A 20952-nucleotide genomic window follows, 5' to 3' on the forward strand; every position below is an offset into this window, starting at 1 on the left:
CTTGACTTCCGCATGCTAGGTAGTTTTCCAAGGTCTTCTATTTCACTTGATTTTTTTTTTTTTAAATAAAGTATACAGTTGGTTTCCCCATGGTTTTCTCTATCCTACAATTAGCCCAGTGTCCAGATTCAGAAGACCAGGTGTCCTTTCCTAGAATTGCTGTATGGCTTTAAGCAAGTAGCTTAACCTCAGAGCTCAGTTTCCTTACCATGAATAGAGGAGATAATTCCTGCTCTGAGAAGGAAAGAGTTAAAGCCTATGAAGGGGATTACAAGACTACCTTCTTGCAAATGATTCCAGTTCACCAGGGCTGGGTACAGTGTGCCAATACAGGGGTCAGGGGCCGCCTTCTGAGTATGGCAGGTGTGCCGGTCTTCCATATCTCCACATCCTGGTGCTCTGAGCCTAGCTCAGAGGGTGCTCTGGGACTAGCTCCCATGGAGGCCTGTGTTGGCGTCCCCATGCCCAGTTCCAGACAGAGCTTCAAAGTCTTTTACACCACTGACCTCCAAACTGCTACTTGTCAATCAGAGTTGGCTCATTGGATAAAAAGCTGCTTGCCATTCAGGATTTAGTGTTTTCAGAGGAGAATTAGTTTGGCCTTTTAAAATGCAATTGTTGGGTAGATGACTTTTGTTAAAAATCACACTTCTTGCAAACACTATATAAATGTAACTTATATACTAGATGTATATATAGTAAACACTGCATTTAAGCTCAGCAATTCAGCAACTTACCCAATGTGAATATTCCTTTCTGCTCTTGATTTCATTCTTTGTTTTTACTGTCCTTTCATTTGGATGAAGGGGGTAAAACCAATCTTAGAAATGGTAATGTTAGCTAGAAGTTCCTTCATATTGACTTTCTCACTAATAGATATTTCCATAAATGGTGAGGGTAGCCATGACCAGTGGAACTCTACAGCTGAGCTGTCGGGGGAGACTATGTGCCTTCCAATGGTTCTTTGCAACAGGTAGAGGCAGCTATGATTTTATACCTGAGTCTCTTCCATGAGGAAGGTTGCTAGAAAGCAGTTCTGAGAAAAAACATGGACAATAAGGCTTGCAAAGCATTGAGTCATTTGGGAAGTCACTATCCATTGCTTCACATATGTTTTGTGACATAATAATGAAAAACAACTATTTACAAAGACAAACCATTGCCTACAGAATGTATTTGATTTTCAGGAAGGTATTTTGGCATTGGATTTTAAAGTAATGATAACAACTGTCACGTTTGTAATCATTTACAGCTTACAAAATATTTTTGAATTTAAGATTGTATTTGTTTCTGGTAGCCCTCGAGGTAGGTTAGGGAGAGATCCTTCCATGTCTGAGGTGGAGAAACTGGGATCCAAACCCAGAACTTGTAATGTCAGAGCTGGGATGCTTTTCATTATTCTGTGTAGGAGTATGAAGAAGGATATATCATAATTTTAAATCTCCTAAATTACTACTAAATTCCCACAGAATATTTTATCATTTATTTTTATGACTTCATTTTTTTTAGTTCAAATAGTGGATGGTAGACAGTTTGACAAATTTAAAGTGGCATTTTCAGGAGAAACTTCAGAAAATTAACAGTCGAGCCAAACTACTAGTGTACATCATCTTAGAACTGTGCATTTACTCTGAGTTTTATATCTGGTTTTCCTTCCTGTGAATTAGCTTGGATGTGGTAATTTTAGTACATAGTGATGGCCTCTTTTGTTCTACTCTGTATTCCTTAGGTGAATTTATCAGTTGGGTGGCATTGGATCACGAGCATCAGGTACACCATCAGGTGACTGTCCTAGTGACTGATCATGGCTCCCCATCACGAAATGCCACCATGGTGGTTTATGTCTCAGTTACTGACATCAATGATAACAGGCCGTATTTCCCACAGTGTCTCCCTGGGAAGGAATTACACATCAAGGTTTGTGGAGTGAAGTAGCCTTGCAATGATTTTGTAATATTCGTAGTCGTTTGTTTTGAGCACCATCTTGTGGTAAAAAGTGTGAATTTAGCAAATCAGTGTTGGTGTGGCAATGCATACATTTCCAGAAGATCTGGAAATTGTGCACGAGTCAAAAACAAAAACAAAAACGCACAAAGCTCCACAAATTAAGAAAAAATAAAATGGTCATATGTGTTATTTGGGATCAGACATCTAGTTTTATGATAATGTAGTTTTGCCTGTTGTTTGCAAACATAATGGTGCCTCATTACCAGTAATGCTCAGATAATGGATTGTTTTTCCAGTAATTTGCATGCATATCTTTATGAAGATCTCCTTATGGGCAACTGGTACACATCGCTAAGCTGGTTAGTTAAATATAGGGGAGCAATCTTTACCTCTAAAGTAGAAAGACATACAACCAGAGATTATAAAATTCAATCTTTGGTAGCACATGTGGAAATTTCTAATTACATTTATATTATTTCATCTTTTTCATTTCCATATTTTCTATGTCTTATCATATACATAATAAATTAGAGTGTTTGTTCATGTACATAATTAATAAATAGATCTTGGAGGTATTTATACTTCTTTAATTAATAGGTTATTTGAATAAAAGGTTTGGAAGCTGTTGCTCCAAAACAACTGAATTGGACATTCAAATTCTATTCAGATATGTATATTGAACAACTCAAAAAAGGCTCTGAGACAGCTAATAACTTTAAAGTCATCTTCCAAAGCTGTATTTAAAGAAAATCCTATCAAAGCAAATCATTTTGATTCGAGTATCATTTTGATTTTAATTATATCATTAAAATAGCACATGGTAGCAGGACTCTACACTTGGATTTCAGTTCCATATGTAAATTTCAGTATTCCATGAAAGTTCCTGTTAACTAATGAGTTATGTTACCTGAAGGGATGGGTCTCCTGAAATAAAAGGTTTACATTTGTCTTTAGCATATTTTGGACCTTTTAAAAAATGAGAAGATGCTAGAATCCTTAAAATATATACAAAATCTAAGATTACTTAGTCAATTTGATTTTTTTTTCTCAAAATTAATTCAAATGCTGCAGATAACTTGCCCAAACTGAATTTGAACAAATTTATTCAAATTTGTAGTGTTGTTTCTTTTCATGGATTTGCACATATAAAGCTTTTATATGGTAGATATTTGAGTTGTGGGTGGATTTTAACATAGTTTTTAAGAAGCTTAGTAACAACATGTTCTTTCACTTAAAGGTTCATATTTCTTTCTAAAATTTCACTAATTTTTAAACCATTTGTTTTAATGATAGGTTCTGGAAGGCCAACCAGTAAATATGTTGGTTACAACTGTGTTTGCAAAGGATTTTGACGAAGGAAACAATGCAGAAGTTGTATATTCAATATCTTCAGGTAAAAGTCACCCCTCATAAAGGATTAGGAGCTTTTAGAATTTCCTCTTTGTCTTCCAACTATCTACCCTCTTCTGGGAAAATAGTTAATGTTGCAAACAATACCAGGTACCAAAAAAAAAATGCATTTGTGATTATTCAGAATCACCTTTTCATTGAAAAAAATGCATTTGTGATTATTCAGAATCACCTTTTCATTGAAAAAAAATGCATTTGTGATTATTCAGAATCACCTTCACTTTTAAATAACTTAAAAGTTTAATATAAAATTATAGTAGTTTTTCTGTCTTAAATAGAAACCAACCAAACATCCATCTTAAATGGATCATTTTCAATAATCTGAAATACAAATATACTTTTATTAGAATTAAAGTAGTATTGAATTAAAATTGATATTAAGTATAAAGAAATATGATTGTGAATGCTAAATATCCATGAATCTCTATGAAGACTAAATATCCTTAAGGTCAAAGTAAATCATACTTAGAAAATGTCACAGTACCTTTATATGAGTGTATGTTGGAGCTTCATTGAAAAAGTCTCATGTTTATGTTTTTCTTTTAGAATGCACAGATATCAGATTTATTCTGATGATTACCTTTAGTTGGCATTGAATTTTAAAATATTTTTAAAGATTTTTGTTGCTTTGTCATGTTTGTCACAAAATGTGACATAATGCTGTCTCTTGCTCCCAACGTTATCTCTTTATCTCAATAAATAAATAAATAAAATCTTTTTAAAAAATCACTATCATTTTATTTATATTTTCAAAGTTTGTTTTTTTTTTACTTTTTTCTTAAAGATTTTATTATTTATTCATGAGAGACACAGAGAGAGAGAGAGAGAGAGAGAGAGAGAGATACATATGCAGGGGGAGAAGCAGCCTCCCTGTGAGGAGCCTTATGCAGAACTTGATCCCAGGACACGGGGATCATGAGCCAAAGACAGATGCTTAACCACTAAGCCACCCAGGTGCCCCCAAAGATTTATGTATTTTAGAGAGAAAGAGAGAAGAGGGGGAGGGGCAGGGAGAGAGATTCCCAAGCAGATACTCTGCCGAGTGCCAAACCCAACAGAGGGCTCAATTTCATGACCCTGAGATCATGAACTGAGCTGAAACCAAGAGTCCATTACTCAACCAAGCCACCCAGGCACTCCCCAAAAAAAATTGCTAGCATTTTACAAACTAAGCATATTTTCAAAGATCTTGCTCACCATAACAGGGTATTGGGGCAGATTTACTATGAAGTAATAAAGTTTAAATTTCATGTCCCTTTATTTGAAGAGCTACTCTGGATGACAGTAAGGGTGAGTGGACAATTTATATTTATTTGTAATATTGTCCCATTTTTCTTAAAGGGAGCCCCTCACATTATATGTTTTAAAGCCCTCCAAAACAGGAACATCCTAAAAGGAGCATATGGAGGAAAATTTCAATAATAGACATTCAAGACCTCTATGTAGAAAATTATAAAATATTAACAAAGGATTTTAAACAAAAAAGATGAAAAGCATATTACATTCATGCTTTGGAAAGTTCAAGATCCTAAAGGCAACCTATTCAATGGTAATAAACCTGTTGCACACACACACACACACACACACAGAAATTAGTATATTAAAATATAATCCTGCTATAATACCATTATTTAGAAAGAGACAAAACCAGGTTATATGTTATTCATGAATATATGGACTAGAAAAATAAAACACCACTTTAGAAAAGAGGCTAGATACAGGGAAGAAGGAGGGGAATGAGACTTGGGGGTATACCCAGATCATCTGAGGTAGTGATACTATGTTATTTATTTAAATTTTTTGAAGAATTTGGGGAATTCACTAATTTGGAAATGTTTTCATGGTTCATCATATATTTTCAAATGTTTGAAATTTTTTTAAATTAGCTTTTAAATGATACTTGGGGTGTAGCAATATAAAAAATATGATGGTATATATTATGTTATTTATACCATTGCTTTTACTTCATCCAGTTGCTAAATAGAGACACCTATAAAGTGTAAGAAAAAAATAATGAGTTAAAAATAAATATAATACAGAGTGGCTGGTGGCTTAGTCAGTTAAGTGTCCAACTCTTGATTTTGGCTCAGGTCATGATCCCAGGGTGGGGAGCTCAAGCCCTATGTGAGACACCACGCTTAGCATGGAGTCTGTTTTGGATTCTCTATATCCTCTCTCTGACCCTCCCCCCAGCTCGTGTGCTCTCTTTCTCTAAAAAGAAAAAAAAAGAAAGAAAAGAAATTAAATAAAATAATGTAAACAAATACAGATATAACATTTATCAAAATTTCATTCAGTATTGATGTCAAAATGAATAAATGGATCAAAGCATATAAATCACAACTAAGGGATGTTACATAATTTCCTGCTCTACCCTCTTTCTTAAGGGCAAGAGTTCTTTCTTATTTGTCTTTATATTTCTTATAACTGGTAAATTATCTATTCTGTGATAATGATTCATCAAACTGGAACAAAGTGATGAGAGAGAGACACTAGCTGAGGCTTTGTCTTGAGTTTTTTGGGGGTTGTTTGAAGTGTTTAGATTTTATTAAAGAATATAAGCCTGTTATTTAACAACAACAGCAGAAAACCCTGTATAATCAATTTGATTAGAAGTACCAGTATGAATTTATGATATATTCTAGTGTGTGCATGTGTGTATTCTCTGTCCACTGAAAAAGGCCTAGAAACTATGACTGGCCCAGAAGCAATAAGCACCCCCTCATGTTCAGAGTATGGCCTCCTAACAATGTGTTCCATCAAAAGGAACCAGGAGTCCTTGAAGAAAATGGCTGACTTCAGGTCTTGGACAAGAAATTTGCAAGATGCGTCTGTACCATTTTGTCACACCAGATATAAGGAGGCTACTAAAGACTACTAGGATCATATAGGAAAAGTTTGGGAATTAACTTCAAGAGAATTCCAATGTTCAAAGATGGAACAATTTGAGCATTGATAAGAATAATAATGGCAATAGATTGAAACTCTGCTAATGTGTTTATTTTATTTTTTAATTTAAATTCAATTAGCCAACATATAGTACATAGTCTCAGGTTTAGTGTTCAACACTGCTAATGTGTTTAAATTCATGCTTATGATTCTTAAAACAGAAACTAAACAAACTTTTAATGATCATAGTGCAGGAGGATGTTAGTGAACCAATCCACTATTTTGAACACTATTAAATAAAAGCTTAACATCAAGTATTTATCCTGATTTTCCATAATGAACCATTCCAATGATAGGATATCTGGGATTTGCTTCAAAGAGAATGGTAAAGAGGAATGAGTAGGGAAGAAGGATTGGTCATGAGTTGATAATTATTGAAGTGACGTGACAGGCACGTAAGAGTTCACTATGTCATTCCATCTACTTTTATATATGTTGGAGTTTTTCCATAATAAAACATTTAAAATTTGTCAAATAAAACAAATTTGTCTCTATGTTTAATATTATTTTATGTTCATACACTCACAGAGCTTAAAAGAAGCAAATCTTCCAAATTATCACAGGTATATGTAGATTCTCTGTTTTCTGCATTGTCGGTTAACATCAATTTCTTAATTTGTGTGTGTATGTGTATAGAAGACAGTTCTGATCACTTCAAGATTGATGCCAACAGTGGTGAAATAAGAACTACCACAATCCTTTCATATGATTATAGACCTTCCTACCGGATGACTGTAATTGCCAGTGACCAGGGAGTGCCTCCTCTTCAAGGCCAGGCAGTCATTAATATCCAGGTAATGTTCCATCGTCACCATAAAGTGTGGAAAAAATGTCCAGAAGCTTTTTGTTTTATTTTTATACAAATGTGTACTGTGAAGGTACCTTAAACATCTTAATGCTATTCGTAGAGAGCATTGCAGATTTTGTGTCTTTTTATCATCACTTGAAAAATGATTAGACCCCAATAACTTTTCATTTTAACTGTACAGTTCCTGACAAGATACTCACCTTTATCACTACCTAGGCATTTATGTTGCTTTGCTTATAAAGAACAAAAAGGTGTCTTGTCTTTTACTTGTTCCTAATCGCAAGGACCTGGTAAGTTTGCAGGAGAAACTTGTATATAAATAAGTCGTCCATAATAAATCACATAGTTGTTTGTAATTATTTTTAAATTTAGAAAAGTCACTTGAGAACCATATTTTAAGGCTTTGCTTTAATCATAATGAGCAAACAACTTGTGGGAAGTCTTCACTGTAGGAAAAATTCACACTAACCAGTGAAAAATGAGATGACTGTGCATAGCTAGATTTCTTTACTCATGCACATAATGACCAGTAATATTAATGAAGATATGTATAATAATCAAGAATATATATATATATCTCTAAGAGTTTTGTTTCCAAATTACATTCTTTATTGATTGAGGATATGTGGGTTAGGAGAAAATTCTGTATCGTAATATTTCCAAGGCTCTGGTTTCAGATAAACAAAGACACATGATACATAAATGTGCACAGATGTTGTCATTATGGATATATTGGTCTCTAGGATTTAGAGTAATTTGGAGAACCATTTATCCCACATTCTCATTGGAGAATCACAAAGCTACAATTCAACTTAACTATAGTATGGTCTCACCAAACCTTATTTCACACATTAGAACAGACAGGGAAGTGGAAAATTTTGTACTTTCTTATCTCCTAGATGTTATGCAGTTTTCAATCTTCAGAGACATAATGTGATTCTATCATTGGAAAAGACATTTTCTCACCAATTAACATACACGTATTATACAAATGGAAGGAACTAGCTTCCAAAATAGTATCATTGCATCTATTGATTCAACTGTTTAAAAGGACCCCAAATTAACAGCTCCTTTCCATTCTTATTTCAGGTGATACCATTATCTAAAGGGAGACCTATCATTTCTCAGAATATTAGGCACTTAGTGTTACCCGAAAACTTGAAGCCTGCAAAAATAATGAGTTTGATAAAGTCACCTGATCACCTTCAACAACATCAGAACAGAAAGTTACATTTTAGTATTGCTGCAGATGACAAGGATGGCCACTTCGAAATTGACAGCTCAACAGGGGACTTGTTCCTTTCTAAGGAACTCGATTATGAAATGACATCTCATTACCTTTTCAGGGTGGTTACCAAAGACCATAGCAAAACCCCTCCCCTGAATAGCACAGTCTTCCTTAGTATTGATGTGGAGGATCAGAATGACCATTCCCCATCTTTCCAAGAAGAGCTCATTGTGATAAGCGTAGAAGAGAATGTCCCTATAGGGACCCTGGTGCATGTCTTCAATGCCAAAGATGGGGATGGCAGTTTTTTGAACAGTAGAATTCAGTACTTCATTGAATCCCACCACCCTGGAGTGAGTCCATTTCTCATTCACCCCTCATTTGGCACATTAGTCACTGCATCCCCCCTTGACAGGGAGAGAGTTCCAACTGTCATCCTGACAATAACTGCATCGGATCAGGCTGTGAATGTGACAGACCGGCGATTGAGGTCACTGATGGCAAAGGTCATGATTTTGGATGTCAATGACCACAGCCCCACATTTCTCTCTTTCCCCATTGCCCACATCAAAGAGAATGCCACGGTAGGCTCTTTGGTGCACCACATCACGGCTCAAGATCCAGATGAAGGAAGGAATGGAAGAATAACGTACGGTATCCTCTCAGGAAATGAAAACATGGCTTTTATGCTAGATGAGTCATCAGGTACTGTCTGCCATTATCAGTTAAAGTTCTGATCACTTGCTCACATTTGTCCTCTTCATTTTCCTCTGTTAAAATGGCAGTTCTCAAGATGTGTAAGCTTTAAAGAAACTTGACTTGATTTACTGGTTAACTTATGTATAGGAAAGGCACAGAGGTTGTACTCAAACAGCCACCTGTAATCGGCCTGCTTGCTAATATTGATGATGCTTTGTGGCTAGCTCATATTTCATGGGGTGAGTAAACTTGTTTGCTACTTGTTTGTTGCTTGTAGTAAACTTGTTTGCTACTTTGCACTGTGGTCCTCTCAGGGTAGAAGATGGGACCAAAATGAGTCAAGGCAGAATGTGACTAACCATCAGCATTATTCAAAGACTGTAAAATGGAAACTTATCTTTAAGATCGTACGAATATACATTTGTAAATAGTTGGAAATACTGTATCTCTAAATGGTTGGGTTGATTTGGGCGTTAAGACCTTTACTTCTCACATCAGCCGTAACATTTTATTTTTTGCAGAGGCATTTATTCACTGTCAACACTATAGAAATGTCACTTCGCTTGTCTTGCTGTCACCATGTTGCCAGATAACATCTACTAAAAGTTCTGATGCAGTTTGATGGAAAGCTACATGTATAAAGTATCATTCTTGTGAAATTGGAAATGAACATCCCTCAACCTGATTTTTAAGATATATGGAAGAGATGGACTACCATCTCATTCTCTCAAAACTAGAGAGTCTTAGAAAAAAACATCTCAGATGCATACCATTTGGCCCAACTGTTAGTTAAGAACGTTATTTGGAATGGGACTGAATGTGTAGGATTTGGAAGTCATGATGATAGGTTAGTTATATACTGTTGGAAAATTTCATCAAAATATTTATTAAATCCTGTACATATGGTTCCATTCTGAGGCATGCATGACCACCAGCTAAAAATCTAACTGACAGAGAGATAGTCCAGACCCGGTTGCTGAGTTCTGTTAGAGCTGGGGTCTCCATGGACCTGTTTCAATGATACTTAAACTGTTTTCCAACATGGCTAAGGAAAGTCTATTTCAGATTGTTAAAGAGGATGGATAAAATTAAAGTCGTGCCTCAGTAATATAGGTATTATGACTCGTGAGCAATTGTACTAGCTCTTTCAGTTTGAGGTATTTTTCAAAGACATAAATGATCATTGCTGAATGCATTCAGAGGAGACGGGCTATTTTTCTTTGCAAAGCTCACATTTCTTATGAAGAAGATACAGTGAGTTTTGCAATGGCTTTGGCTCTGAAATAAGAAATTATTGAAAACCTATTATTATAAAATCTGAATTGGTAAGCTTCTTTAATTATTTGAAGGCAATCTTATGAATGCTCATAGGATGAGCATGTGTTAAAGAAGCAAACAGCAATCCTCAAAGAAAAAAAATGGGATTATTGGAATCATGGGACAGCTGTGTGTGTGCCAGACTTTATAACACTTTGCTTAGATGAGTTATTTGCTTAAATGGCAGTAGGATGGAGACACGTTTTATCTGTGAAGTCTATTTCCTGAGTTAAAGAGTCTTTGTATTTTTTTGTTAGTAAAACAAGATAGTTAACTGAGATAGTATAAAGAGACTATACCTCTTTATCCTAAGGAATGTAGACATACTCACCTTTTTGTAGCTTAGTCACTTTTAAACATGAAGTGTCATTTGACATGGAGGAGTTTACTGTTTCAACCTAGATTTTTTTGTTTGTTTTTTAAGCAGGCTTCATGCCCAGTGTGGGGCTTGAGCTCACTACCCTGAGATCAAGAGTCACATGCTCTACTGACTGAGCCAGACAGACACCCTTCATCTAGATTTTTTTTTTAAATGAAAGTAGAAAAATAATTTTGATGTAATCATCTCCGTAGATAATGATACATGATAGATTATTTCTGAATTCTCATTCATCTTTATAATTTAAACCAGAATGACTCTTTTGACTAAAAAGTTATCTTTTTATTCTTGATAATATAGAAACTTAACATTGGTTTAATAAGATTTATTCTTTAACGAAGAAAGTTTCTGAATCTTTAGCAAATTAGGTGTATTAGACAAAGGTAGAGTAAGCACAACTTCTCTAGAAAATGTTTTATATTGCTTTTCTCTTCTTTCAAATCAGGCTTACTAACAACCACTTGCCCTTTGGACTATGAAGTAAAAGCTCAGCACGTTCTGACCCTCCTGGCCCTGGATGATGGCATACCGGCACTATCTTCATCTCAAACTCTGACAATTACTGTTCTTGATATAAATGATGAGGCACCAGTGTTTCAGCAGAACCTGTATGAAGCTTCAGTTAAAGAGAACCAAAACCCAGGGCAGTTTGTCACAAGGGTTGAAGCTACGGACAAAGATTCAGGTAATTTAAAAACATAGAAACTTGGTGATTAATACTAAAAACAAAAATTCACATACTTTAAACTAGTTATGGCCTGGGAAAATGAAGACAATTGCTAGGTATCTCAAACTTCTAATACCTCTTTGATTACCATACACATAAAGACCATATACATGTAAAGATAATGTGTGCTTTAAAAAAAAAGATTATTTATTTTAAAGACAGAGTAGCAATGAGGGGGCAGAGGCAGACAGAGAGGGAGAAAGAATCTCAGGCAGACTCCCCCATGGAGCATGAGCCCAATGCCTCAGCCAACTGACTGAGCCACCCAGGCACCCTTCAGTTATGTGTGCTTTTTATATGACATTTGTATCTATTTATTTACATTATTATTTATGGTAGAGTGATATATAACTATCATATACTTTTTTGATCTTGATAATAAACCGCATCTATAATAATCTAAGGGGTAATAGATAAAGTATCACATATTATTCAGAGTATAGTGGTTAGATACATAGCGTACAAAAAGGTAAATGGATCTGTATTTCCTCTCTGTATATATATAGCACAATGGAAGAGAGAGGATGCCAGCATCAGATTGCCTGGATTTGAATCCTAGAACTACCCTTTACTTCAGCTCTATAACTTTGAATAAGTAGCTAATTCTCTCTGTTGCTCTGTTAGCTTTTCTGGAAAATGGGGATAATGATAGGGCCTAAATTCTAGTTTTGTTATGAGTAGAAATGAGTTATTACCTGCAAAGAGCTAAGACCAGTGACTGGCACAATAAATAGTCAATAAAGGTCAACTTCTGTCATTACTATTATTATTCTTATTAATATCAGCCACTATGTCCAGACAAATAACTTTGAAGTGAATAGCTACTATAGCTAGGAATTTGTAAATGTCTTAGAGTTGCTTTTCAATATCACTGTGACTTTTTTGGTATTTAAGGTTCAATAACTTTACTAATATTGTTTATATCTTAATTAAAAAAATTTGTAAAGACCTTTTTTTATTTATTTGAGAGATACAGGAAGAGTGTGAGAGAGAGAAAGAGAGAGAGAGAGCATGAGCAGGGGTGAGGGACAGAGGGAGAAGCAGACTCCCTGTTCCATTGAAGGAATTTAATGCAGGACTCGATCCTGGAACTCTGTGATCATAACCTGAGCCAAAGGTGTCCTATATTTTAAACAAAATAGTTCTGAAGATTATGGTGAAATATTTGTCATTGAAAGCATATGTGATTTTTCCCCATCTGATTTAATAGAAATAGTTTAATAAGCCAGCCTTTGTACCTCATGTATATATATATTCTTTTTGTTGTATGAGCTTCAGGTGTACATTTGTCCATATATGTGTGGGTTTATTTCTGGGCATTCAATTCTGTTCCATTGATCTGTGTGTCTGTTCTTATCCTAGTACCATACTGTTTTGATTATTATAACTTTAGTATAGTTTGAAATAAGGGGGCATGACACCTCCAGCTTTGTTCTTTCTCAAGATTGCTGTAGCTATTTGGGAGCTTTTGTGATTTCATACAAATTTTAGAATTATTTGTTCTAGTTCTATGAAATATGCCACTGGAGTTTTGTTAGGGGTTGCACTGAATCTGTGGATTGCTTTGGATAGTACAAACATATCAACAATATTAATTCCTCTAATCCATGAATAAGCCAATCTTTTTAAATTCATATTCATATATAGCAAGTGGCATTATGTAATCTGTATGATTTTTATTACAAGAATTGTAATAGAGGTGTCCATGGAAAGAATAGCATTAACAGTAGCATTTTCTTCCTAAATTGTTCATCTAAAGGGTAATAGATAGATATCCTTGAGCTTTTAAATTATATATCATTTTAGATGCTTTGCCCTTGTGGAAAACATCATCTTTTCATGAAATGCATTTTTCATAAGTTTGTATATGATGCTACAAAAATTTTCTTTTCAAAGACTAACCTAATTTTCTCTTTTGACCAGAATGGGGCAGTATGATCATAAAATTTTTCTTACTATGCTCAAAGACACATGACTGGAGAGTGGTAACAATTGCCCCTCCCAGCTTGTACTTACAGAATTCATTCAGCACATTTCTGGCAGTATGGTTTTTAGGGTGATAGAAACAATGGAAAATATACATCAGCTTTGTGTTTCACAGTAGTTCAATAAAGTTCTCTTAGAGTACTCTGGTGTAAATTGAGCACTATAGGGCTCTGGGCAGCACAGAAACTATTTCACAAGGTTCACAGACCTATGCTGAACCTGCCACTGATGTGGATCAGTGCAATAGTTACTCATCAGCAATTATTAAAATATGTAAAATGCTTCTCGTCTTTGATGTTACTTTATCTTATTAATTTTATTTTTGGTAATGGACACTACCAGGGAATCCCTCCTTTTAATGTCTGAAGAGAGAGAAAAGCATTTCTCTCACATTTTTGCATCTATCAACTAAAAATGATTACTGTAAATATGCATTCTGACTTTTACTGTCAAGGTGAAATGTGAAGTGTTACTGTTCATTGAAGAGTTCATTATTCTAGAGATTATGGTTTGCATGATGGAGGGTTTAGATGCAAAATTATTGTTTTGCTGGCTTTGCCTTTATGGATGTTTGAAATACACATCAGCATCTTCAAGAGTCTCATGCACCTCCACATGTTGTGGAGACAATTTAGGTTTACTGTTAATCTCAGTGTTTTTAATGAGGTCAGATCTGTTAAGTGCTTTTGAATACGTTTTCCCTTAGTCTTTTGTTATTGTTTTTTGTTTTTTATGTCTGCTTGTTGGGTTAAAACTGAAAGCCTGAATGTCTGTCCTGGTCCAGCCATTCCCCCAAAATGAAAACAAATTATGCAGAAGAATTAAATATCATCGTCAAGATTTTAACATAACTGGCATCACATTGGAATTTATGAATGGTTTACTTTATAGTATATATTTTTAAAAATACGATAGTATTACTTAATACTAGAAAGCTGAACATGTGTTTTCTAGCACTCTGCAATGCAGTTTTTAACATCGTAAGCCTAGAGTGTTGTTTGGCATTCAAACCCCACGGGACTTCGAGCGCTGCATGTTTATGATGTATGACTCACACTAGTTCTAACATGAGTTTTTTCATGTATTAAAAGGGAAAAACAACTACCAGGTTTTAACTAAGATATTAAAACTGCTACAGCTTTTGGTACCACCAACAAGAGTTCTATTGTTAGTGAGAAAACATTTATCCCCAGGGCGCCCCTCCCCCAGTCCCCAGAGAAAGGGAGCCTTACCAGGGAAGATGACTCACCCCCTGCTGATGTATTTACTCAATAGTGGTGAATACAAAATAATTTAACAGCACACTGCCATGCAAAAATGCCAAATTCCATAATGAGATCTTATTCTCCATTCCATAAAAGAATGTATAGTTGACCCTTGAACAATTTGGGGTTTAAGGGTGCTGACTGCCCCTCCCATAAGTCAAAAATCCACGTTTAACTTTTGAATCCCCCCAAATTTAACCACTGATAGCTACAATTGGCCAGAAGCCTTATGGATAACATCAACGGTCAATGAACACATATTTTGTAAATTATATGTATTTTATATGGTATTTTTTCTTTTTGGATACGGGGTGGGAGAGGGAGAGGACAAAGGAGAGAGAGAGAAAAAAACTCAAGGAGACTCCCCATGAGCGATGAGCTCCAGAGCCTGACACAGGGCTCGATCTCACCACCCCAAGATCATGACCTGAGCTGAAATCAAGAGTCAAACACTTAACCAACTGAGCCACCGAGGTGCCCATCTATACTGTATTCTTACACTAAAGTGAGCTAGAGAAAAGAAAAATGGTTTTAAGAAAATCAGAAGAAAAAGACATTTACAGTACTGTACCGTATTTATTGAAAAAAATCTGCATGTAAGTGGACTTGTGCAGTTCAAATCCTATTGTTCAAGGGCCAACTGTATTCTCTGTCTGGGTTTATTTTGAATTCACTCCAGAACTAATGTTCTAGAAAATGTCCTGTGCTGGATTACAACTGTGCACAACAGCCTGCATTTGAATGAAAGGGAGAAACGCTGCCATGACACTATTTCATGTTTTACCGACTCTAAAACATCATTAATTATAAAATTCATCTACCTTCAGAAATGTTAAAATGTGGGGGGAAATGCGTCTTAGGGTTAATGAAATAGTAAGCGTGAAAAAGAAAAAAAGAAGAATCACTTATAACTTCACTCACACAGAGATAGTCACTATTAAAACTTTGATTGAGTCTTACTTCATTTAATACAGGGTATTGTAATTGCTTCCTTGTTCACTCATCTGCCTGCCCTTTACGCTGTGAAATTCTCATGGATTCAGGACACGTTTGATTCACTGTTGTCCCAGGTCCCTAAGACAGTGCAAGCTAAGACATAAGAGCTCAGTACATATTTTTGATTCTGTCATCTGAGAAACTGGAGCTGCTTCAAGTTGCCTTCACTCTTCAGAATTCATTCATTTATTTATTCCTTCATTCAATCAGTCAGGCATGATCCTGTTTTTGCCTTAGAACTTTGAGTTGGGTGAGCATTGTACAGTTGAGGGATTCACGACAAATGATCTTCCTCAAAAGTAATCTGAAAATAACACTTCCATGGTCAGCATTTTTTATTAATTCCTCATGGTTTTGAGGATGAAGTTTTATTTTCTTTTGCTTAACAGCCAGGCACTTTATGAAGTGACTCTAGCTTTCCTCTCTATCCTCAACTGCTATCACTCTCTCACCCTTGACTCCAGGACCCAGCCCTGCAAATATTTCTCTGTAAAGGGCAAGATAGTAAATATTTTAGGCTTTGCAGTCTACAAAATTTCTGTTACTCAACTCTGACTTTGTACCAAGAAAGCATCAGTAGATAATACATAATGAAATGAGTATGGGTGTGTTTCAGTAAAACTTTACCCAAGTGGGGATGTGCTGGATTTGGCCAGTGGGCTGTAATTTGCCAACAGCTGGGCTATTGGTATATCTAATTAAGACATCTAAGTTACTTGCTACTTTCTGCACATTAGATCCAATTATAATGTCATCAACATAGTAGATCAATATGATGTTCTGTTGGATGCCAAGATGAGCAATATCTCTGCCAAATAGATGATGGCCAATAGCAGAAGAGTTTATGTAAAGATGTCCTCTATCATTTCTGCTGAGCAAAAACAAATCATTTTTGATTATTTTTTCAAGTTGGTTTAGAGTGTTTGATCTCAAAAGATGGTCTTAAGACCGGTGGTACCATCATTCACAGCCTCCAGAGGCCAGCCAGCAGAGAGCTTTTACAGAATGTTGGGATCCCTCCAACCAATGTCTTCCTCAGGATCTTTATAAAGGAGAGTCCTCTGAACTTTTGGGAAGTGTTATAGGGGTAAGGTGGTAGGCATGTCATACATGGTAAACGTGCCCTAACATGGTTAGGCTGGTTCTTCAAGATTTTGGATTCTTACTATACAGTATGCAAGAGATCTGGCATCTCCACCTTCGTGAGGATAGGCCATTATTGAATCAGTCCATCAAAGAAATTCTTGATGGGACACCTGGGTGGCTCAGCAGTTGAGCAACTGCCTCCAGCCCAGGGCGTGATCCTGGAGACCTGGGATCAAGTCCCACATTGAGCTTCCCACAGGGAGCCTGCTTCTCCCTCTGCCTGTGTCTCTGCCTCTCTCTGTTTCTCATGAATAAGTAAATGAAATCTTTTTTGAAAAAAAAGAAAAAAAAACTTTCGAGATAAAGAACTATATGAACTAACACATTCAATTCAGAATCTCTGCTAAGCACATGACACCAATAATTGCAGCCTAAACCAAAGTTCTATTTTATTTTCCTGAGTCTCACAACCTTAGAAATGACTTGCACACAGATTCCCTAGGTTTATTCCAATAAAATTAGAAAACTCCTGCCATTCTTTAGAAGAGAGTCAGATTTGCAAATGACTGCCTGCAAAAGTTGGGATGACTCTAGTCATGGGTCTTTATGTGAATAAACATCTCCTTGCTGGAAGTTACCTGTTGTATTTGCCACTTGGTTTGGGTCTGATCTTCAGGAGATTTAGGGCTCATATAGAAGCATTCTGGTTTTGGAAGTACCTGGGTGGCTCAGTTGGTTAAGCAACTGCCTTCAGGTCAGATCATGATCCTGGAGTCCTGGGATCAAGCCCCACTCTGGGCTCCCTGTCAGTGGGGAGTCTGCTTCTCCTCTTCCTCTGCAGCTCCTCATGTTTGTCCTCTCTCTGTCTCTCTCTGTGTCAAATAAATAAAATCTTAAAAAAAAAAAAAAGAAGCATTCTGGTTTTTAACTATGACTGAGCTGCAAGTTGAAAGCTTGAGTTTGTTTTCTTTGTGCAAGTTGCTAGTACATGCAGAGATTAGCTATCTCCCATCACACTCCCTTGTACTCCCCTGCAGCCAGAGTCATTTGGTCCCCGGGGGAACTGGGGTCCTTCGATTGTGATTTCTTCACCAATGACAAAGGTGATAATTTCATTGATTATGATATCACCACAACACTGCTATTCCATTTACTCTGGTCAAAGAACTCAGCACTGCATGCAAAGCCAAGGCATAACCAAACCCAGAATCCCTCATACCTGAGACCCACTCCTGCTTCCAAGTAGTCCAGCAGTCAGGTGCTGTCAGGACCACCAGAGATTCTAATACAGGTGTTGAAGGCTGGGTAAAGCAAAAAGGGAATCCGGAAGTAACCCAGGAGAAATCACCATAGGAACATCTAACACCCCTAACACTTGGGGAACAGAAGAGGTCAAGGTTATCCAACTGTAAAAAAAAAAAAAAAAAAAGAGAGAGAGAGAGAGAACCTAAAGAGAAAATGGGAGGCCAGGTCTTGCAGAGCCTGGTTCTGGGACTTCTCAAAGACTCAGAGCCATGAGCGTGCTGCCGCAGGTGCAGCGACAGTGCCAGCAAGGATAGTGAGCAAACAGGAGTCCCACCTCCTTTCCTGCTGACTCTCACTCTCCCCTCGGAGTCCCCTGGCAGCAGACCCAGGGAGAGGGGAGATTGGCAAGAGAAAAATGTGGCTTGCGGGTCCCTGGACCCAGCATCACAGGGCAGAGCAGGGCAATATACATACACACCTGACACACAATGGCTTCATGACTAGTATGCCATGGAAAGAACTGAGGGAGAAGCAGGCAGAGGAAACAGCCATGACTCAGACTCAGACAGAAAGAAATGTAGCACATTCAGAGAGGAAAAAGGAAGCCAGCGGACCGAGACCATAGCGAGCAAGCATGTGAGAAGAGGTGGGGAAATAAGCGGAGCCCATATCATATGGGACTTCCTAGACTGTGCTAAGGTGTTTGGATTTTACTTTGAATATATTCAAAAATTCTTTCTTCTTTCTTACTTGTTAAATCCTATTTATCTTTAGAGGCTCAGCTTATGTAGAAGGCAACCATCCTTTCCTAGTGATGTCTATTTTTTTTTTTTAAAGATTGTATTTGAGAGAGGAAGAGTGAACACGAGCAGTGGGGAGAAGGGGCAGAGAGAGAGGGAGAAGCAGATGCCCCACTGAGCAAGGAGCCCAACGTGGGACTCAATCCCAGGATCCCGAGATCATGATCTGAGCCGAAGGCAGACACTTAACTGATTGAGCCACCCAGGTGCCCCTCCGAGGGATGTCTTATATGAAATCATAATGGCCTGCTTACTTATCCGTGTGCTTACTTATCCTGCCAGCACTGTTAGCGTAGAGAATTTGTCTTCCTGCTGGCAGTTGTAGTCTTAGAACCTGGCATAGTACCTTGGCACCTGCTATCACTCTCTATACATGTTTATTTAATGAAGTAATCAATGAACAAACTGTCTACCTGGGGCGAGTCTTCCCTGGTCCACTTCCTTAGTGATTTCAAGTATCCTACCACACTGTCCGTAATTCATTGATTTAATTGTCCCCCCTCTAAAGGGGAACTTTGAGGACCAAAATAATTACTTATTACTCAAGGGTATCTTTCCAGTTCCTGGCACTCAGTAGATATGCATTACATGAATGAACAAACGAATGAATGAATGAATGAATGAATGAGCAAGCAAAACAACCACATAACTGGAGCTCAGTGTAGATACATGGGTGTTATCTGCAAATGGATAGAATCCAAAGACAGTGAATTGGGCAGGAGGTAGAATGAATTCCACTCCCCTCTCCTTCTCTCTTCTCTTTTCTCTCTCCCTCCCACCTCTCTCCCTTTGCTCCTTCCTTTCACATCAGACAGTGGGCACCTGGGTGGCTCAGTGGTTGAGCATCTGTCGTTGGATCAGGTTGTGATCCTGGGGTCCTGGGATCGAGTCCCACATCGGGCTCCCTGTGGGGAGCCTGCTTCTCCCTCTGCCTATGTCTCTACCTCTCTCTCTGTGTCTTTCATGAATAAATAAATAAAATCTTAAAAAATATACTTAAAAGAAAAAAGTAACGTATTGGGTAGGATGGTAAAACACATTACAGAATGATGAGAACAATGAGAGGGAGGGAAGACATAAAGATTTGAGTTTATGTTAAACATTCTCTGGGTTTGTTCACTCTCCCTCTCTCAAATACAATCTTTAAAAAAAAAATAGACATCACTAGGAAAGGATGGTTGCCTTCTACATAAGCTGAGCCTCTAAAGATGAATAGGATTTAACAAGTAAGAAAGAAGAAAGAATTTTTGTTGAAGTATGAAATCATACTTCATACTGAGTACTATGTCTATTCATGTCTATTTGTATTGGGAATTAAAATATCAAATATTTTAAATAAGTCTTAAAATAACATGTAATGTATAAAATATAACATAATGCATAATGTATGATAAAATCATATAACAAATGAGTGAATTGATTTCAAAAATAAAGGGTCCCAAATTAAAAGGTGCTGTTCTCCATGTAAGTACCCTGAAGGCAGAGGCCATATCTGTTTGATTCACTGCCATCTTTTGGGCAAATAGCACTGTGCTTGACATCTATTTTTGTTCACCAAATATTTGAGGAACAGGAAAGTAGGTGTAAGATGGTATTGTTTCCATTTTCCTAGTGTACAAAGAGACAGACAGGAATAACAAATTTTACTTGGGATTTTTAGAATTTTTGTCTTGGCTGTAGAAGAGATTATGTGACCATTATGTGACCAAAATAATCACCATGTTTATTAAATAATCATTAATGGAATAATGAGCCTAATGTCTACTGACTGGTATTTTTTGGTGACCTCTGACCATACCAAATCGAATATATTGATTATATTTTATTAGGCTTTTTTTTTCCTCTTAAGGTCATTAATATGCCTGAAGACTATGTCAAATATCCTTTCTTTCAAGTGACAGAGTAAGAAGACACGCATATTCGTTCTTACATAAAACTAGACTTATATTCTGCTCCCTCTGGCACTCAGTCCTGTATTATATCTAGTAAATAGTGGAATGAAAATTTTTAAGGCTGGAAAGATGGGATTTGTAGTTGAAATTTGTTCTTGTTTTTTGTTAATGCCAAAAAAAATGTATTTTATCTTCTATTGAAGTATGAAATCCTATGT

The 20952-nt window shown here is 36.6% G+C and overlaps 1 protein-coding gene across 1 annotated transcript in view; it reads left to right on the top strand.

The window, feature by feature from the left end:
- Nucleotides 1-20952, top strand: part of DCHS2 (dachsous cadherin-related 2) — a 223280-nt gene that overhangs the window by 143659 nt on the left and 58669 nt on the right. Inside the window, exons 6-10 of the mRNA XM_055336271.1 lie at nt 1730-1917; nt 3241-3340; nt 6943-7100; nt 8204-9047; nt 11183-11422. Coding sequence (XP_055192246.1) covers nt 1730-1917; nt 3241-3340; nt 6943-7100; nt 8204-9047; nt 11183-11422 — 1530 coding nt within the window. The remainder of the gene's footprint in view (nt 1-1729; nt 1918-3240; nt 3341-6942; nt 7101-8203; nt 9048-11182; nt 11423-20952) is intronic.

Source organism: Nyctereutes procyonoides, unplaced genomic scaffold (assembly GCF_905146905.1).
Source record: "Nyctereutes procyonoides isolate TBG_1078 unplaced genomic scaffold, NYPRO_anot_genome, whole genome shotgun sequence".
In the NCBI taxonomy this organism is placed as follows: domain Eukaryota; kingdom Metazoa; phylum Chordata; class Mammalia; order Carnivora; family Canidae; genus Nyctereutes; species Nyctereutes procyonoides.